This window comes from Xenopus laevis, chromosome 1S (genome assembly GCF_017654675.1).
Source record: "Xenopus laevis strain J_2021 chromosome 1S, Xenopus_laevis_v10.1, whole genome shotgun sequence".
Lineage (NCBI taxonomy): Eukaryota > Metazoa > Chordata > Amphibia > Anura > Pipidae > Xenopus > Xenopus laevis.
In genome coordinates this window covers 185491940-185512752 of record NC_054372.1, presented here as the reverse complement: position 1 = coordinate 185512752, position 20813 = coordinate 185491940, and the positions used below count along the sequence as shown (strand labels likewise).

Genomic DNA, 20813 nt, shown 5'->3' with positions numbered 1-20813 from the left:
CTCACATGCTCAGTGGGCTCTGAGCAGCTGTTGAGAAGCTAAGCTTAGGGCTCGTCACTAATTATCCAGCAGAAAATGAGCTTCCCCTGTAATATAAGCTGATGCTACAGGTTTGCGGATTATTAAATTCTGATGCTAATTGCACTGGTTTCTGTGCTGCCATGTAGTAATTATCTGTATTAATTACTAATCAGCCTTATATTGTGACATTTCTATTCTATGTGTACTGTATATTGTGAGTGGGTCCCTTAGCTCAGTAAGTGACAGCAGCACAGAGCATGTGCAGTGAATCAGCAGAAAAGAAGATGGGGAGCTACTGGGGCATCTTTGGAGACACAGATCTTTACTGGTAAAGGGCTGTGGTTGCCTTGGGCTGGTGCAGAAGCACAAAACATAATGTACAACATTTCTAGCTACTTCTTTAGTTAAGCTTTAGTTCTCCTTTAAAGGACCAGTAACAGCAAACATTTTTTTAAATAAATTTGTTTGTATGCTACGAAAAAAAAGACACCAATACGTATTAAACTTTAAAGTCGCTTTATTAAGAAATAACTTACCGAAAGTCCGCTTATGCTCCTCTTCAGAAACGGCGACAGGGCGGCGATCCATTGTGCGGCGGTTGATCTCTCTTCCCTGGCTATCTCCTATAAGGAAGGCAGGGAGGAGAAATGGAGCGCCGCACGATGGATTGCCAATCGCCTTTTCTGAAGAGGAGCGCAAGCAGACTTTCAGTAAGTTATTTTTTAATAAAGACCTAGCGACTTTAAAGGGGATGTAAGGTCAAAAAATGAAATTCCTTTACGGGTCCACTGTCTAAAAATAAACCAATTGTCAATATACTTCCATTAAAAATTCTGTACCTTTTCCATAAAAATCATGATTTTCTGCGCTCCAGCTCCTTCTTCTCTCTACGTGCATGAATTCCGGCGGGCCGGCCCGTGGCTGCTTTACCCCAAAACAATCTCCCCTCCTCCAAGTTTTGTAGTGTCAGGGAAATCGCGTGGAGTTGTCATGGAGGTCAGCTTTAGGACCGAAAAGATAAATTAACCGGAAGAATCTCTATCATCTTGAACTAAAGCAGCAGCGGGCCGGCCCACCGTGTTGAAGAAATCATGCAGGCTGAAGTCCATGCGCATAGAGAGAAGGAGCTGGAGCGCAGAAAATCTACATTTTTATGAAAAAGATCCAGAATTTTACGGACATGTAAAGGCAAAAAAATAAAATCCTATTTTTACTTTCTTTAAAGTATATTGGAGATAGGTTTCTTTTTCATTAATCATAATAATCATAAAAATATGTACCGTTTTTATAAGAAACCTGACTGTATATAGTAAAATTCTCCCTTCATTTACTGCTGTGGATAGGAATTGTCAGATAGTCCCTAACTGCTGAGCAGGGAAACAATCATATTTATGAACAGCAGGGGGAGCCCCCGCCTTACTTCCCAGCCATGCAGAACTCAAGCAGCTTTGTTTATGACGATCCCTAAGCAGCCCAGACCACACTGAGCATGTGCACAGTCTTAGTCTTGCAAAGATGTGACCCCCTGTAGCCAACTTTGAAATTATTTGTTTGATTAGGCTTGTGGTGCAGTAAATTCATGTTTATGTTTAGTATACAAAATACAGCACTTCTAGCCTTATTCTATTTTAGACTTTACATGCCCTTTAAGTTATCTTTTAATTCAATTTTTAAAGTTGCTTAAAATATCTCACACTTCACCTTCCTGTGAGAGTAAATGCTTAAAGCTGCCCAGTGTCTGTGTAACTGAGAAGCAGCGCTGCCCGAGCTCATACCATACAAATAGACTGTACTCATGCCATAGAGCTGGGCTTTAAGTCACACCGTGGAAGCTTCCAATAAGGAAATGTTTGGCGTCCCAAGCAGTTGGAATACTCAAACAGCAGGTGTAGTGGGTGCAATACATTTTAACAGTGTTCGTGCATCTGCTTTTATTAGAAAGAGGAATCATAGGACGTTATGGGACAGTCTCGCGGGCAATGCACGGCACCCTTAGAATGTGCTTCATCTACTGGATCAGGAGCAAAGGTCAGCGGAGGACTTGTATAGGCACAACAGAATGACGGCAATAGAGTGCTTGTTTATATATTCAACACATGATGCTGGATGTGCAAAAGCAAGTTCTACTTTGAGTCATTTGTGAAAGTGAAGCTGGCTGGGAGCTGCCATACACACACACACACTGAATGGCTTTATTAGCAGACTTTCATGTGCAAGATATAACAGAACTGCTGCCAGCGTTTGTATCATACATGTATATACCGGTATGGGACTTATTATCTAGAATGCTCGGGACCTGGGGTTTTTCGGATAACAGATCTTTTTACAATTTGGATCTTCATACCTTAAGTCTACTAGAAAATCATGTAAACATTAAATAAACCCAACAGGCTGGTTTTGCTTCCAATAAGGATTAATTATATCTTAGTTGGGATCAAGTACAAGGAACTGTTTTATTATTACAGAGAAAAAGAAAATCATTTTTAAAAATATGGATTATTGGATTATAATGGAGTCTACGGGAGAGGGTCATTCTGTAATTCGGAATTTTATGGATAGCAAGTTTCCAGATAACGGATCCTGTACCAGTACTTTCGCAGATATTTAAATATACTAGGGATGCACCGAATCCACTATTTCGGATTCAGCTGAACCCCCGAATCCTTCTCTAATACCCCCGAATACCAAACCAAACCTGAATCCTAATTTGCATATGCAAATTAGGGGTGGGTAGGGGAAAACATTTACTTCCCTGTTTTGTGACAAAAAGTCACTTAATTTCCCTCCCTGTCCCTAATTTGCATATGCAAATTAGGATTCGGTTCGGTCAGGCAGAAGGTTTCGACCAAATCTAAATCCTGCTGAAAAAGGACGAATCCTTGCCAATTCCCAAACCGAATCCCGGATTCGGTGCATCCCTATAATATACATATAAACACTTAAAATGTTACACAAAAGTGCTAGTGAAAATAAAGCCATGTTCTAATGAACAGTGTTATATGATTGTCGGTTGCATTTGACAGAAAGATTAATTACATTTGTAGCCTAGCAACCAGACTGCCAAAACTGCAAACCGGAGAGCTGCTGAATAAAAAGCTAAATAACTCAAAAACTACAAACATAAAATAAAAAAAACAATTGCAAACAGTATCAGAATATCACTCTCATCATATTAAAAGTTAATTTAAAGGTGATCAACCCCTTTAATCTACTTTCCGATTATCACAGTGAGCACACCAAGAAACCAAACAGCATTTTCAATGTCAAAATAGAGGAAGTCAGGATTAAAATTCAAATTAAAAAAAAAAAAAAAACACAAAAAATCAAATACAAAATATCTCTTCCTTGTACTAAATGATAATACAGAGGCGAATTGTCCCTTTTGTATGAATGCTTTGAAGTTGCACTGTGTAATGTAATTATTAAAGAAATTGCAGATAAAGTATTACACATCAGTTATAATACATTTTAGGTTATGTACCGGTAAATAATGGAAAGGAATCTAAAACCAATAAAATAAACGGGGTACATTGAACCCGAGTTGTCTTGTCATTCTTAAGATTTATGGGGTCTGTATTGCGCTGCTTAGAGCAATGGGGGTCTATGTTCATCTATATGACGTGTGGCTGCGGACTCCAAAAATACTGTATTGTTTACTGTACCTTTCTGACTAGCCGAAGTGCTTGCGTCCGCTCAACTTCATTACTCTGTTGTATATCTATACACCTGGAGCAAACAAGAAAAGTGATGCATGTTAAAAGATGTTGAAACCCCTTTATTGCATACCTTTTAACTGCCGCTATTTACATTGACAAAATGACACGGTGTTGTAAATAAAAGGCATTCGACACATTCAAAACGCCTTAAGCAATGTGAAAATATACTTTGTTCAAATTGATTTGCCTTAAAGGAGAAGGAAAGGCCAAAAGTTAGGCACCCCCAAGTGATTATATAAACTTACCTGAAAGCCCGGGCTGGTGCTCCTTATCAGCAGAAAACTGCACGGCCCTGGGGTTATTCCAGCGAGCACTAGAGAGCGATCGTCGTCTTGTTTCTTCAAATATCCCAGGGCAGGGCATGCGCAGCAGAACGAAATTGTCGACTTTTTTGTTAAAGTTCAGGTAGAAGAATTAAGAAGCCGATCGCTCTGTGGTGCTAGCTGAAATAACCCCAGGCCGGTGCAGTTTTATGCGGATAGGAGCACTGGCCCTGGGTGTCAGGTACCGTAAGTATAATCACTTGGGGGTGTCCCAATTAAATACAGCCTTTCCTTCTTTAAAAAAAACAAAAACCGTAGCAAAATATAGGCATGTGTTGTCAGTATTAATACATGGGTAGGAGGTAGACTGTCAAGGTTGGGGTTGTTTTCTCTGGGAAAAAGGCGCTTGCGTGGGGACATGATTACACTTTACAAGTACATTAGAGGACATTATAGACAAATAGCAGGGGACCTTTTTACCCATAAAGTGGATCACCGTACCAGAGGCCTCCCCTTTAGACTAGAAGAAAAGAACTTTCATTTGAAGCAACGTAGGGGGTTCTTCACAGTCAGGACAGTGAGGTTGTGGAATGCACTGCCGGGTGATGTTGTGATGCTGATTCAGTTAATGACTATAAGAATGACTTGGATGATTTCTTGGACAGACATAATATCAAAGGCTATTGTGATACTAAACTCTATAGTTAGTATAGATATGGGTATATATAGAATTTAATTAAAAGTAGAGAGGGGTGTATGTATGGATGCTGGGTTTTCATTTGGAGGGGTTGAACTTGATGGACTGTCTTTTTTCAACCCAATTTAACTATGTAACTATGGAGCTGCTGTACCTTCTCCAGCACATATACCTGATTTCTGTCTCCTCTTATCCACTTGTCCCTCCTCTCTTCTCTCCCATAACACGCAGAAGTGCTTTATGTGTATGTGAACATTGTTGGAACCATTTAACTATTCCAATCTAACCGCTCCATTGTTTCATTCTAGCAGTGTACTCAATGGTACATTTTCCCTTTGCACAGGAGTGACCTACTCTCTGACTCGCAGGAAGAAGAAGTCTGAAGCCCCTGTTCCATATCCATCAGACAGTAGTTCACTCCTACCCCAGGGGATCAGTGCTCTATGAGAGAATGAAGCAGTTGGCATTGAAACAATGGAGTATTACACGTACAGCAGTAAAAGAGCTGTGTGACCCCAGTACTCCTTAGGATGCGACTGGGCAGCTTTTTACCCTTAGAAACTTGTAGAACTAGGCCCGGGGCTTTGAGGCCTCCCCACAAATCCAGGCCTGTGCACATGCTTAGTGTTCTCTTGGCAGCAATTTAGAAGCTAAGCTTAGGAGTCAGCACAAATCAAGCAGAAAATTGGGGTTGCCTGTCATAGAAGCTGATGAAACAGGGCTGATTACTAAATTCAGATTTTAAAAAAAAAGAGCCTCTGGTTTCTGAGCTGCCATGTACTGTTAATCTGAATTAATTACGGATGCGCTGAATCCACTATTTTGGATTCAGCCGAACCCCCGAATCCTTCATGAATGATTCGACCGGATAATAAACCGAATCCGAACCCTAATTTGCATATAAAAATTGGGGGGGGGGTTCAAGACATCTCGTGTCTTGAACCACAATTTCATGGTCTGTGTGCTGCCTCAGAGATCACCTGACCAGAAATAACACAACTCTAACAGGAAGAAGTGTGGAAGCAAAAGACAACTCTGTCTGTTAATTGGCTCATGTGACCTAACATGTATGGTTTGTTTGTGTGCACTGTGAATCGTACGATCCCAGGGGGCGGTCCTAATTTTTTAAAATGGCATTTTCTATTTCCGGTTTCTGCACGCGCCAAAAATGCCATCAAGACACGAAGATTACCGGAGAAGAAGAAGATGGCTGCCACGAACTCCGAGGCCAGAATCTGCACAGAGGGGTGAGTATACCCAGGGTAGGATTTTTTTTATTATAGGTTGAATTCTCCTTTACGGAAAAATCTATATCAACTGAATTATAAAAAGGATTTAAACCATAAAATATGACTCATTTTTAAGTGGGTTCTGAGATGACAGCAGTTTTATACTGCCAGGAAGGACTGGCTCAACGCCATATGCAATAAAAGGCACCAAGTTTGCCCAATAGCAAGAATCTATAGCAACCAATATGTTTGCTTTTAAACAGGTGACCAGTAAATGCTACCTGATAATTGGTTGCTATGGGTTACTGCTCCTGGGCAAACTTAGTGCTTTTCATTACATAACCTATTTAGAGAGTGTCAGCAACCCCAGCAGTTTCTATAATAATTTATAATTCCTGGCTTCATTTAATCTTAGGGTTGCTGACTCCATATTGAGCAAATAGTCTGGCATCAGCAGCAGGGGCCCTTGCTGCATTGATTGAGACCTTTCAGATGCTGCACCCTCGATTTAAAAAAACCTGAATTAAATATTTTATTATGGCCAATAAATATACAGTAGAACTCCCATTTTACGTTTTTCAGGGGACCAGAAAAAAATGGTGTGAATTCCAGGAAAATGTAAAATCAGGGAAATGTATTATGCATAATATATAGGTGGGACCACAAAACAAAACAAAGTAAATTGAGGAAAAACTTAAAGGGGAACAATCGCGAAAATGAAAATTTAATATAAGCTTCCAAATACTGAACTAAGAAACTTTCTAAATACAATCAATTAAAGATTTGCCATTGTTTCTGGAACAGTCAAGTCTATCTTTACTGTTCCTCTCTCAGCATCTGTTTCAGCTGGGTGTCAGTTGTGTATTCATTGACAGTTACATCCAATATATCTTATAGGAGGGGCTTCATTTCCTAGCACATGAATTACAGCTCACTCAAATAACGGATTCCAGTACAACAGTTCCTTTTGCTCAAATTCTGCATGTAGAGAGACATGATGGTATATTTATCAAAAAGTGAAGTTTCGATTTCTATAGGATTTTGAAAAGCGTATTTATCAAAATGGTGAACTTTCACTTTCACCCATTGATAAACAAACTTTTAAAAATACCATATAAATGAATGGAGAGCGGCGGAATTTCACTCTTAGAGGACTGTGGCGATTTCCAACTTCACTTTTTGATAAATATACTCCATGATGTCTCTAGATCTAGATGATCTTCAAGGCAAAAGGAGCTCCCCTATAAGATATATTGGACCATTCATCTGAGAGAGGAATAGTGAAGATAAACTTGATTATTTCAGCAAGGATGCAGAATATTTAATTGATTGTATTTAGAAAGTTTCTTATTTCAGTATGCTGAAGGGGAATCGGGGGATGTAAAATTGAGGTTCCTCATTATTAACAAATTCATAATAATTAAAATAAATATCTACAACTGCATTCCTTTATTTAACATACCATAATTTAATTGCAGTTCTGGATTAGGAATATACATACCTGGCTATCAAGTAATCAACTTTCAAAGTTAGCACCTTTTGTAAAATACTGGAATCTCTGATAAGATATCGAAGAGCCCTGAGACCAGCTGCTCGAACTTCTTTTGCTTCATTTAACAAAGCTAATCGCAAACTGAAATAATAATGAGAAAACAAAATTATCATAAGCATTATTATATACATTTCGGACGTACAGAAATAACATCTACAGGACTTGTGTTGTTTGTCTGAACTCTACATACACACTGTTACACCACAAGGGCAGAGAAACACTTGGAGATTAGGGGAGATTTAGTCGCCCGGCAACTTCGGAAAACGAAGCGCCAGAGTACCATACTGCCAGCGATTTAGATTCTAGCCGGCGGAAAGGCAGTTCAGGGAAATAAGGCGCCCAAAGAAGAGACGATTTGTTGCCGGGCGACTTTTCTCGAAGAATCTCCACGTGTGTCTCTGCCCCAAAGGTTGGAAAAAGAACACTGAAAGCATTTCCTATCATTTAATAACAAGGGCCAGTGCAATTAAACAATTTTCATAAGCCAAGTTGGCCAACTATTTCTCAGACATCAAGTTAAAGAGTCTGACTGTATTACAAGATCAAGCTGAAAGGTCTGTCAATCTGTTAACGGGGTTGTGCATCTTTCAAACATGTTTTTCAGTGTAGCTGTATACAGACTGTTAAAGAGAAATAAATCATTATCAATTATAAATATTTTTTAAATTTTTCTAATATTAACATTTATTATTCCTGTCTCTGGTGTGAGTCTGGCAGCTCAGTGATCCAAGTGCAGGATCCGAACTGTTACAATTTGCTCCAGAGTTGATACATTTCTACATTTGCAGCATCTGTGGAGTATTAGCAACTATTGTATCAATTCTAACATCTGCCTTTAATGAAACTCAGGGGGATTCTGCTCATCAGGGTCAAAAAGAAGAAATGTATCCATGAAATATCAATTTAGAACAGTTGCAGAGTTGGCGAAGTTCATACTCGTAGAGCTGCTTTACTAAGGCTTAAAGGAACAGTAACATAAAAAAATTAAATTGATTTAAAGTAATTAAAATAGAATGCAGTGTTGCCCTGCACTGGTATAACTTGTGTGTTTGCTTCAGAAACACTACTATTATTTATATAAATAAGCTGTTGTGCAGCCATGGGGGCAGCCATTTAAGCACAGGATACACAGTAGATAACAGATAAGTACTACTATAGTTTATATAAACAAGCTGCTGTGTAGCCATGGGGGCAGCCATTCAAGCACAGGATACACAGTAGATAACAGATAAGTACTACTATAGTTTATATAAACAAGCTGCTGTGTAGCCATGGGGGGCAGCCATTCAAGCACAGGATACACAGTAGATAACAGATAAGTACTACTAGAGTTTATATAAACAAGCTACTGTGTAGCCATGGGGGCAGCCATTCAAGCACAGGGTACACAGTAGATAACAGATAAGTACTACTATAGTTTATATAAACAAGCTGCTGTGTAGCCATGGGGGCAGCCATTCAAGCACAGGATACACAGTAGATAACAGATAAGTACTACTATAGTTTATATAAACAAGCTGCTGTGTAGCCATGTGGGCAGCCATTCAAGCACAGGATACACAGTAGATAACAGATAAGTACTACTATAGTTTATATAAACAAGCTGCTGTGTAGCCATGGGGGCAGCCATTCAAGCACAGGATACACAGTAATAACAGATAAGTACTACTATAGCTCATGTAAACAAGCTGCTGTGTAGCTATGGTTGCAGTTATTCAAGCACAGGATACACAGTAGATAACAGATAAGTACTACTATAGTTCATATAAACAAGCTGCTGTGTAGCCATGGGGGCAGACATTCAAAGGAGAAAAGGCTCAGGTTACACAGCAGATTGCAGATAACCTCTGTAGAACATAATGTTATCTGTTATTTAACCTGTGCCATATAGACTTTTTTCAATTTCCGCCATTGCTACACAGCAGCTTGTTTATATGAACTATAGTAGTGTTTCTGAAACAAACAGAACCATTTTTACCAGTGCAGGGCAACTGTACTTTTAAACACTTTCACTTTTTGGTGTAACTGTTCCTTTAAGAAGGCGAAAAATAACACTTTAAACATCAATATTAGAAAAAGGGTGACGGATAGAAAATTGAAGGTAAATGGAAAAAAAAAGCCTTTATTTCTGGTGAACTATCTGAAAACAATGGAAGTGATTGGAGGGTGAACAGCCCCTTTAGGAAGTCTGTAAACACAAGTGAAATAGAAGGTTTCCTTTATACCTAGGGGTGTTTACTGCCACTGGTTCAGTTACATCAGCTGACATTCAGATAGAATGAACTCATAAGAGTGGACATATCTTGTTTGCTTAGAACATGTGATCTTTGTGCCTATGGCAAAAACAAGTTACAATCCCCATGACAATAAAACTGGCTCTGCTTCACAGTAAGTATTGCAAATAGTGGCTCTTATTCCCCTAATATACATCCTACAAAAAGACAGAACGACTGGGGGGGGGGGGGGTGATGAATGACTGGGGAGCATGCCGAATGAATGGGGGGCAAGCCGAATGACGGGGGGGGGGCATGCCGAATGACGGGGGGGGGGGCATGCCGAATGACGGGGGGGGCATGCCGAATGACGGGGGGGGCATGCCGAATGACGGGGGGGCATGCCGAATGACCGGGGGGCATGCCGAATGACCGGGGGGGCATGCCGAATGACCGGGGGGGCATGCCGAATGACCGGGGGGGCATGCCGAATGACCGGGGGGGCATGCCGAATGACCGGGGGGGCATGCCGAATGACCGGGGGGGCATGCCGAATGACCGGGGGGCATGCCGAATGACCGGGGGGGCATGCCGAATGACCGGGGGGCATGCCGAATGACCGGGGGGCAAGCCGAATGACCGGGGGGCAAGCCGAATGACCGGGGGGCAAGCCGAATGATTGGGGGGCAAGCCGAATAATTGGGGGGCAAGCCGAATGATTGGGGGGCAAGCCGTATGACTGAGGGGCAAGCTGAATGACCAGGGGACAGGCTAAACGACTGCCTAGCAGTTCTATCCATCTTGGATTTCACCCTTGCCCTGACAGAACTTGCACACGCAATATAAGTAAACATATTATATAAGTAAACAAGTGAACAATATAAGAGCTCTTACCATATAATAATGTCTTCATACATAAAACCTAGTTTTTCTTCATTATGGCCAACATTGCATAGAAGCTGCAAAACAAGAAGTTAAAAGGTCAGACAAGGAATGGCAGAATGTAACCCATCTTGCGAGCAGCCTATCAGAACACACTAGAGATAAGAGCCATAATAAACTATAATAATCTGACCACGAAAATAACCTAAGGGTACCTTTTCACTGTGTATTACCCATAAAAGTCAAAAATGCTTTGAATTCTGGTTTACTTCCATCCATACAACTGCACTTGTGTGTAGCTAGTTTTACATATCTAATGAATCATAAAGCAATGTAAAATCCACAAACTACTGGCCCCCAACATGGTTTCAGACCAAAATTAGCAGTTAAAGGGGTTGATCAATTTTAGATGAACATTTAGTTTGATGTAGAGAGTGATATTCTGAGACAATTTGCAATTGGTTTTAATTTTTTATTTTTTTTTGTGGTTTTTGAGTTTAGCTTTTTATTCAGCAGCTCTCCCGTTTGCAATTTCAGCCATCTGGTTGCTAGGGTCTAACTTATCTTCGCAACCAGGCACTGATTGGAATAAGACACTGGAATTTGAATAGGAAAGGCCTGAATAGAAAGATGAATAATAAAAAGTAACAATAACAATACATTTGTAGCCTTACAGAGCATTTGTTTTTAGATGGGGTCAGTGACCCCCATTTGAAAGCTGGAAAGAGGCAGAAGAAGAAGGCAAATCATTCAAAAACTATAAAAAACTAAATAATGAAGAGCAATTGAAAAGGTGCTTAGAAGCGACCATTCTACAACATACTAAAAGTAAATTTAAAGGTGAACCAAAGGGCGGAGACACACGCTGCAATTCGGGGAGGTTAGTCGCCCAGCGACAAATCTCTTCTTCTTCGGGACGACTAATCTACCTGAACTGCCTCCCCGCCGGCTACAATGAAAATCACCAACGGGATGTCACTCAGAGTGCTTTGTTTTCCGAAGCCGCCCAAAGTTTCCTCATGAGGCAGCTTCGGGCGACCTCGGAAAACAAAGCACTCCCAAGTGCCATCCCGGTGCCGATTTTCATTCTAGCTGGCGGCAAGGCAGTTCCGGGACATTAGTTGCTCCAAAGAAGAGGAGATTTGTCGCTGGGTGACTAATCTCCCCAAATCTGAGTGTGTGCCCTGACCCTAAAATCCACCCTATGCAGAATAATCATGTCTCATGCCACCAAGAAATATTGTATCCCTAAGACGCTTATCAAAACCCTCTTCCTCCCGGTCTTTTCAGTCTGATAATTGCTCAGGGTTGAGAGGGCCCAAGAGGACAAAAGAACAGCAAAAAAACAGAGGACAATATTTGGCCAGTGAGTTGAACAGGTCCAAGGCTTTGGCAGCTTCTTCAGTAGACCCAAGGGAACCTACTTTGCTGAATGGCGACCAGTTTGAAACTCAACCAGTTCCAAATAATTAAAAAGTGAAATTACAGATGCCTTCTAGACCCCTGGTAACCACAGCTAAACATACATAATGCCGGGGATGCACACATAAACATTTACAACCTCTTTCTGACTCAGTCTGGAGAATAAATGAGACTTTCCCCATTTTGCTGGTTTGGTGGTGTATAGTCCTATTATTTGAGAGGTGCCAATAGATAGATTATGCCGAGGGAGGACATAACAGACTGTTGTATTTTTAAACCACTTACCTCTCAACAAAACCTTTGATGTTAAATTTGCATTGTGAGGACTGCACACATCAAAGGCACTTAACAATTAAGACAATGGAGGGCTGAAACTGCCATAAACATTTTAAGCTTGTGACAAACATCACTGCAGATCCTTCTCCCGTGACTATTCACTAAAAGAAAGTACAGCTCGGAAAATGTTCATTCCCTTTAAATTTGCATTGGGGCTAAATGGCCCAAATAAAATCATATAAACATTAAATAAACCCAATAGGCTGGTTTTGCTTCCAATAAGGATTAGATCAAATACAAGGTACTGTTTTATTATTACAGAGAAAAAAGAAAATAGTTTTTAAAAATCTGGATTATTTGGGATCTGGGGCTTTCTGCATAATGGATCTTTCTGTAATTTGGATCTTCATACCTTAAGTCTACTATAAAATCACGCAAACATTATATTAACCCAATAGGCTGGTTTTGCTTCCAATAAGGATTAAAAAGCACTGCATATCTTGACAGCGCTATATAAATAAATGATGATAAATGATGATTATATCTTAGTTGGGATCAAGAACAAGCTACTGTTTTATTATTACAGAGAAAAAGGAAATCATTTTTAAAATCTGGATTATTTGGGACCTGGGACTTTCTGTAATTTGGATCTTCATACCTTAAGTCTACTACAAAATCATGTAACCCAATAGGCTGGTTTTGCCTCCAATAAGGATTAATTATATCTTAGTTCGGATCAAGTACAGTTTTATTATTACAGAGAAAAAGGAAATAATTTTTAAAAATCTGGATTATTTGGATAAAATGGAGTCTATGGGAGATGACATTTCCGTAATTCAGAGCTTTCTGGATAACAGGTTTCCGGATAACAGATTTTTTCATTTAAATAAAACAACAGTGTTGCACAATAAATGCAAAAACATTAAACATATGAAAAATACAAAAACAACCAAGATGGGGAGCCAGTAAGGAAATCTTTGGATGAACAGGTCGTCTCTGCTGCTGTGGTTGCCTTGGGCTGGCACAGAAATCTAAAATATCCTTTTTTTACTAGTCCCCCTCACCTCAAAACAATTTAATCCGAGAACAGCCTCTCTGAAATATATAAATACCTGCCACTCCGGTCGTTCAAAGGTTAATAGCAAGGCTGCAGTACCCACTTAAAGGAAAACTATATCCCTGAATGAATACTTAAGGTGGCCATACACGGGCAGATAAAGCTGCCGATATCGGTCGTTTGGACCGATTTGACAGCTTATCTGCCCGTGTATGGGGGCTTCCGACGGGTCATCCCGATCGATATCTGGCCACGATATCGATCGGGAAGGTTGGATTTTTACCCGACCGACCCGCCGGAGCCGCTTGGCGCATCGTAATTCGATCGTTCGGCCATACGGCCGAACGCTCGAATTACCCCCGATATAGCCACGCAGTTTAGTGGCATATCGGGGAAAGATCCGCTCGTTTGGCGATGTCGCCAAACGAGCGGATCTTTAAGTCTATGGCCACCTTTACCCAACAGATACTTTATTAAGTGGCATATTAAATAATCTTATCAAACTATCAAAAATATAGAATCAGTAAATATTGCCCTTTTACATCTTTTCCCTTGAGCCCCCATTTTGTGATGGTCTGTGTGCTGCCTCAGAGATCACCTGACCAGAAATACTGCAGCTCTAACTGTAACAGGAAGAAGTGTGGGAATAAAAACTTTGTCCATTCATTGACTCATGTGACCTAACATGTATGGTTTGTTTGTGTGCACTGTGAATTGATCCGAGGAGGCGGAACTTAGAATTTAAAATGGCAATTTTCTATTTAGGATTACCCAGTGGCAGTGGGGAGGGGGAAGAAGTGCCCAACTTATATACACTTTAGAGGAATATAGTGTTTATATGCGCTTTAAACTTGTTTCCCTTTAAGTTGAAGGGATCCTGTCATTGGAAAAAGTTTTTTTTTTTCAAAACACATCAGTTAATAGTGCTGCTCCAGCAGAATTCTGCACTGAAATCCATTTCTCAAAAGAGCAAACAGATTTTTTTATATTCAATTTCGAAATCTGACATGGGGCTAGACATTTTGTCAATTTCCCAGCTGCCCCATGTGTTGTGACTTGTGCCTGCACTTTAGGAGAGAAATGCTTTCTGGCAGGCTGCTGTTTTTCCTTCTCAATGTAACTGAATGTGTCTCAGTGGGACATGGGTTTTTACTATTGAGTGTTGTTCTTAGATCTACCAGGCAGCTGTTATCTTGTGTTAGGGAGCTGCTATCTGGTTACCTTCCCATTGTTCTTTTGTTTGGCTGCTGGGTGAGGAAAGGGAGGGGGTGATATCACTCCAACTTGCAGTACAGCAGTAAAGAGTGATTGAAGTTTATCAGAGAACAAGTCACATGACTTGGGGCAGCTGGGAAATTGACAATATGTCTAGCCCCATGTCAGATTTCAAAATTGAATATAAAAAAATTGTTTGCTCTTTTGAGAAATGGATTTCAGCGCAAAATTCTGCTGGAGCAGCACTATTAACCGATTCATTTTGAAAAAAAAATGTTTTTTCCCATGACAGTATCCCTTTAAGTTTCCTTTCAAGTGCCTGCCTGGATACTTCTGCAACCAAACTACGGAACCCCCATTTAACATTTTTCAAGGGACTAGTAAAAAAAGTTCGTAAAATCAGTGAAAATTTTAAATTAGGTGCATTATATTTTGCTGGGACCATAAAAAGAATAATGCAAAATAATGTAAGCCGAGGGAAAACTTAAAATCAGGGTATACAAAATGAATGTTTGACTTTCTATATTTCACCTTGTTACGAGCAGGCTTCAAAAACGGTGATTAATAGTAAGTAAAAATGTGATTCTGACAATGGGTGGGAGGCAGGGAGGTGGGCGCGGTGCAAAATTTTAACAAAACGAAGCTCGCTTTTAAGTAACTACTGCTCACACATTCTTGGGTAGCCGACTAGATCTGCTACTTGTGGTGTTTGTTCTACCATGAGACTTTTCAAAACAGGAAACAACAAAATGAATGTGCTAAACTGCATGCCAACTTTGCATTCATTCAATGGCTAACACTACTGAAATATTAATATTGCTATTTTAAACCTCATTTTAAAGGGGGAACTATCGCAAAAATGAAAATTTAATAATAAGCTTCATCTAACTGAAATAAGAAACTTACAAATACAAAACTCTAAATACAATCAATTAAAAATTCTGTACAGTTTCTGAAATAATCAAGTTTATCTTCACTGTCCCTCTCTCAGCATCTGTTTCTCTTCATTCTGTCTTCATGCAGGAGTTGGGTGTCAGATATTCATTGACAGTTAGATCCAATATATCTTATAGGGGGGCTTCCTTTCCCAGCAGATGTTTTAGAGGTCACTCTTTTAAAATCACCAGACATCATGTCTCTCTACATGCAGGTTTGTGCAAAAGGCAGTTATTTTGTTAGATTTTGTTTGTACTGGAATCAGTTATTTGAGTGAGCTCTAATACATCTGCTAGGAAAGGAAGCCCCCCCCCACCCTATAAGATATATTGGATCTTAAGGCCCCCATACACGGACCGATAGCTGCCGACAGACCGAGTTGGCAGCTTATTGGCCCGTGTGTGTGGGGCCACCAGACAGGCTTCCCCAATCAATATCTGGCCGAAAAAAATCACGTTGGATCGCGGGCGCATCTATGCGTGTCCAACACCATATTGGATCATTGGGCCGATCGGATCAGCCCAATATCGCCCACTTCAATGTCGCCAAACGAGCGGATCTCTGCGTCTATGGCCAGCTTAACGGTCAATGAATATCTGACACCGAACTGCTGCAAGAAGACAGAATGAGGAGAAACCGATGCTGAGTGAGGAATAGTGAAGATAAACTTGATTATTTCAGAAATGGTAAAGAATATTTAATTGATTGTATTTAGAAAGGTTCTTATTTCAGTGCGATGAAGCTTATATCTTCATTACACTTTCATTTTCGTGATAGTTCCCCTTTAAAATGAATTTTAAAATGAGATTTAAAATGAAGTTTAATATGAGGCAGGTTTAAAAATCCCATGAGATCAAGAACCACATTGGTTCGCTGATGCAGGCCTCACACCAACTGCCTACATTCTTGGCATTGTGATCTGATCGTTGGGTCCTAAGGTCCACGATTGAAAAAGCCCAATATCACCCACTCAAGCTCCCCTTGTTTGGCAACCTCTCCAAATGAGCAGATCTGCCCTTTGAAGATAAATCTGGCAGATGCTTGTTTGGAATTAATTAGTGTGACTCATATGTATAACTGCACAAAGGAGAAAGGAACTTTATCTGCAGGCAGGGATTCCCTTTTATATCCTACATAATGACAGGCAACCCTGCCCATAGGTACACAAGGAAAACGGCTATAATTATTTAAGGGGTTGTTTAGTATGATGTAGAGGAGGGTGATAATATAAGAATTTACAATTGGTTTTCTTTTTTTTTTTGTTATTTGTGGTTTTTAAGTTATTTTGCTTTTTATTCAGCAGCTCTTCAGTTGTTCAGCAACCTGGTTGGTAGGGCCCAAATTACCATACAAATAAGTTACATCCAAAGATTTATGTCCCAAGGCTTTTTCATTGGTAAAAACAAAATATTTATTTATAGTTGCATTAAAAAATTGGATACATACTGACCTCACATGGCCCACCTTACGCGTTTCGTACCCTCCGGCACTTAGTCATAGGTGTCTCTGTTGACAACATGTTTCAACCAGTATTTAACCCCTGTTAACCCCTTCCATTTTAATTTAAAACCAATCAGCATTCAATGTGTTTTCTTAGTATAAACCCAAAATTTCCACTATGGGGCATTCATATCTTATCCTATGTATCATTAGTTACAAGTTAAAGTTACATATTAATTTTAACAATATGTAACTTTAACTTGTAACTAATGATACATAGGATAAGATACAAATGCCCCACAGTGGAGGTTTTGGGTTTATACTAAGAAAACAGGGTTAATCCCCATGATTAACCATGATTGAGTTTTAAAGTAAAATGGGTTAACAGGGTTTAAATACTGGTTAGAACATGTTGTGCCGGAGGGTACGAAACGCGTAAGGTGGGCCATGTGGGGTCAGTATGTATCCAATTTTTTAATTATTTATAAATAAATATTTTGTTTTAACCAATGAAAAGCCTTGGGACATATATCTTAGGATAGAACTTATTTGCACGTTGACTGTCTGTGGAACTGGGGCAACACAGAAATCAGATATGGATTGCCGACTAAATATTGATACCCAAATTACCATAGCAACCATGCATTCATTTGAATAAGAGACTGGAATATGAACAGGACAGGGTCTGAATAGAAAGGTGAGTAATCAAAAGCAGCAATAATACATTTGTAGCCTTAAACTGGCCATTAAAAGCTGCCTGTATGTGGGGGGCCATCAGACGGGCTTCCCCGATCAATATCCGGCCGAAAGTCGGCAGATGTCGGTCGGGCAGGGTAAGGATTCGGTGCATTCTTATGTATTACACATGTAACATAAGGACAATCAACATGCTGAAATATTCCCCTCCCCCTGGACTCAAACAAGAACATGTAGATTTTAAATTCTACCCATGAACTGAACCAAATATGTAAATGTTATTTGACAGGCTTTCACATAGAAGAAACAGTTTTCCTTTAAGGCTGCGACACTGATAAACCTTTCTATGGTAAGTAGAAGGGCTTAAAGGCTAACTTGTTCCTAGAAAGGTGACTGAAGCGTCAGTCACGAGTCCACCTCCTAATCTGCTTTCTAGTCTCAAAGGATAAGCCAAAAAAAAAAAGCGAAAAAGTCCGTCAGATATTCTAGGATAAGTTGGGGTTGTTTTCTCTGGAAAAAAGGTGCTTGTGAGGGGACATGATTACACTTTACAAGTACATTAGAGGACATTATAGACAAATAGCAGGGGACCTTTTTACCCATAAAGTGGATCACCGTACCAGAGGCCTCCCCTTTAGACTAGAAGAAATGAACTTTCATTTGAAGCAACGTAGGGGGTTCTTCACAGTCAGGACAGTGAGGTTGTGGAATGCACTGCCGGGTGATGTTGTGATGCTGATTCAGTTAATGACTATAAGAGGGACTTGGATGATTTTTTGGACAGACAGAATATCAAAGGCTATTGTGATACTAAACTCTATAGTTAGTATAGGTATGGGTATATAGAATTTATATGAAAGTAGAGAGGGGTGTATGTATGGATGCTGGGTTTTCATTTGGAGGGGTTGAACTTGATGGACTTTGTCTTTTTTCAACCCAATTTAACTATGTAACTAAGTCCAGAAAGTAAGAATAGGGGGGCTTAAATACCTTGAATTTCTGCCACAATAATTTTTTTGTAATCACAAACGATTACAATAATATTTGAAACATCACTCTAAAGGTGGCCATACATGGAGAGATCCGCTCGTTTGGCCCTAGGGCCCAACAATCGGATCCTAACGGTGGCTTTGCAAGCGGTCGGATCGCAGGACCACATCAACGAACAGACGCGGCCACAATCCGACGGGATTTTTCGTCCCATCCGATCGAGATCTGGCCGACTTTTGGCCAGATCTCGATCGGGGAAACCCGTCAGGGGGGCCCATACACCGGCCAATAAGCTGCCGACTCGGTCTGTCTGCAGCTTTTATCGGCCCGTGTATGGCCACCTTAAAGCCCGCTACACTTTTGTGTTTGCTAGAGACCTAGTTTTTTTTTCAGAACCTTTTCAGAACTTAAAGGAACAGTAACACCAAAAAAATTAAAGCGCTGAATCAGACTTTGAAGTGTTGAAGTAATTAATAAATAATGCAGTGTTGCCCTGCAGTGGTAAAACTGCTGTGTTTGCTTCAGAAACTCTACTATAGTTTATATAAACAAGCTGCTGTGTAGCCATTCAAGCACAGGATACACAGTAGATAACAAATAAGTACTACTATAGTTTATATAAACAAGCTGCTGTGTAGCCATGGGGACAGCCTTTCAAGCACAGGATACACAGTAGATAACAGATAAGTACTACTATAGTTTATATAAACAAGCTGCTGTGTAGCCATGGGGGCAGCCATTCAAGCACAGGATACACAGTAGATAACAGATAAGTTCTGAAGAATCCCATTGTATACTACAGAGCTTATCTGTTATCTGCTGTGTATCCTGTGCCTTTTTCAGCTTTGAATGGCTGCCCCCACAGCTATCCAGAAGCTTGTTTATACAAACTAGAGTTTCTGAAGTAAATGCACTATTTGTACGAGTGCAGCACAATCAGCACATTATATTTTCATTACTTTAATACACTTTCATTTTTTGTGTTACTGTTTAATTCTGCTAAAAGTTATATAAATAATCAACCAATAGGATTATTTTGACAGCAATAGACAGTAGATTCTTGAATCTTAGTTACCATCAAATACAAGGTACTGTTTAATAGCACAGATAAAAAAATAGTTTTTAAAAATTAGAATGATTTGCTTAAAATGGACTCTGAGAATCGGCCTTCCCATAATTGGGGGCTTGCTGCAGAACAGATTTCTGGATATGGGATCTGATACCTGTGTTTTTCTTTTGGAATTGTTGTAAATACTGTAATCCGCTTCATTTAAAGGTACATTATACTTCAGTTTTCACTTATTTTAGACTAATGTAAATGTATGAATTAGTCCATTTTCCTTTACTTGCCCATACTACCTACAGTCTAAAGTTTCAGCCTTTCTTAAGCAGCAAATGTCACTAGCAGGATGGCTACTTATGGGTTTATAATCCTATTACAAGAAGCCAGAAAGAGCAAGTCCTCCTTACTCGCAGCAAAAAGTACATTCCCTGGATCAGCCAAAAACTGTAGCTTGGGTCTGAAACACTTGGGGGAACAAACCGAAAATAAATTTACAACGAACATTTCTCTTTCCATCAGGTCAGTCCATTTGGAAATAATACTGCGCAGCCTTTTACTTCAATCAATATAGTAGTATTAGGGGCATATTTACATATGGTCGAATATCGAGGGTTAATTCGATATTCATCTGCCGAATGTAAATCCTTCGACTTCGAATATCGAAGGATTTACCGCAATTAGTTTGATCGAACGAAAAACCGATTGATTAAATCCTTCAAATCGAACGATTCGATGGATTTTAATCCATCGATCGTTCGATTTTTCTACGAACAAAAAAAACATAGGAAAGCCTATGGGGACCTTCCCCATAGGCTAACATTGCACCTCGGTAGGTTTTAGGTGGCGAAGTAGGGGGTCGAAGTTTTTTTTAAAGAGACAGTACTTAGACTATCGAATGGTCGAATATTCGAACGATTTTTAGTTTGAATCGTTCGATTCGAAGTCGTGGTGGAAGGTCGAAGTAGCCAATTCGATGGTCGAAGTAGCCAAAAAAAACATTCGTAATTCAACGTTTTTTTTATTCTATTCCTTCACTCGAGCAAAGTAAATGTGCCCCTTACTTTTAGAACGAGAGGCACAGCCAAGGGTAGTGTGTCCAAGTAAGTGATATTTCAGCAGACTGAGACACTTCTATTAGATGGGCT

At 39.9% G+C, this 20813-nt stretch overlaps 1 protein-coding gene across 1 annotated transcript in view; it reads right to left on the bottom strand.

Moving 5' to 3' along the window:
• Positions 1-20813, bottom strand: part of rictor.S (RPTOR independent companion of MTOR, complex 2 S homeolog) — a 112272-nt gene that overhangs the window by 56601 nt on the left and 34858 nt on the right. Inside the window, exons 4-6 of the mRNA XM_018244512.2 lie at positions 10586-10650; positions 7428-7559; positions 3684-3747 (exon numbers count right to left, since the gene is read on the bottom strand). Coding sequence (XP_018100001.1) covers positions 3684-3747; positions 7428-7559; positions 10586-10650 — 261 coding nt within the window. The remainder of the gene's footprint in view (positions 1-3683; positions 3748-7427; positions 7560-10585; positions 10651-20813) is intronic.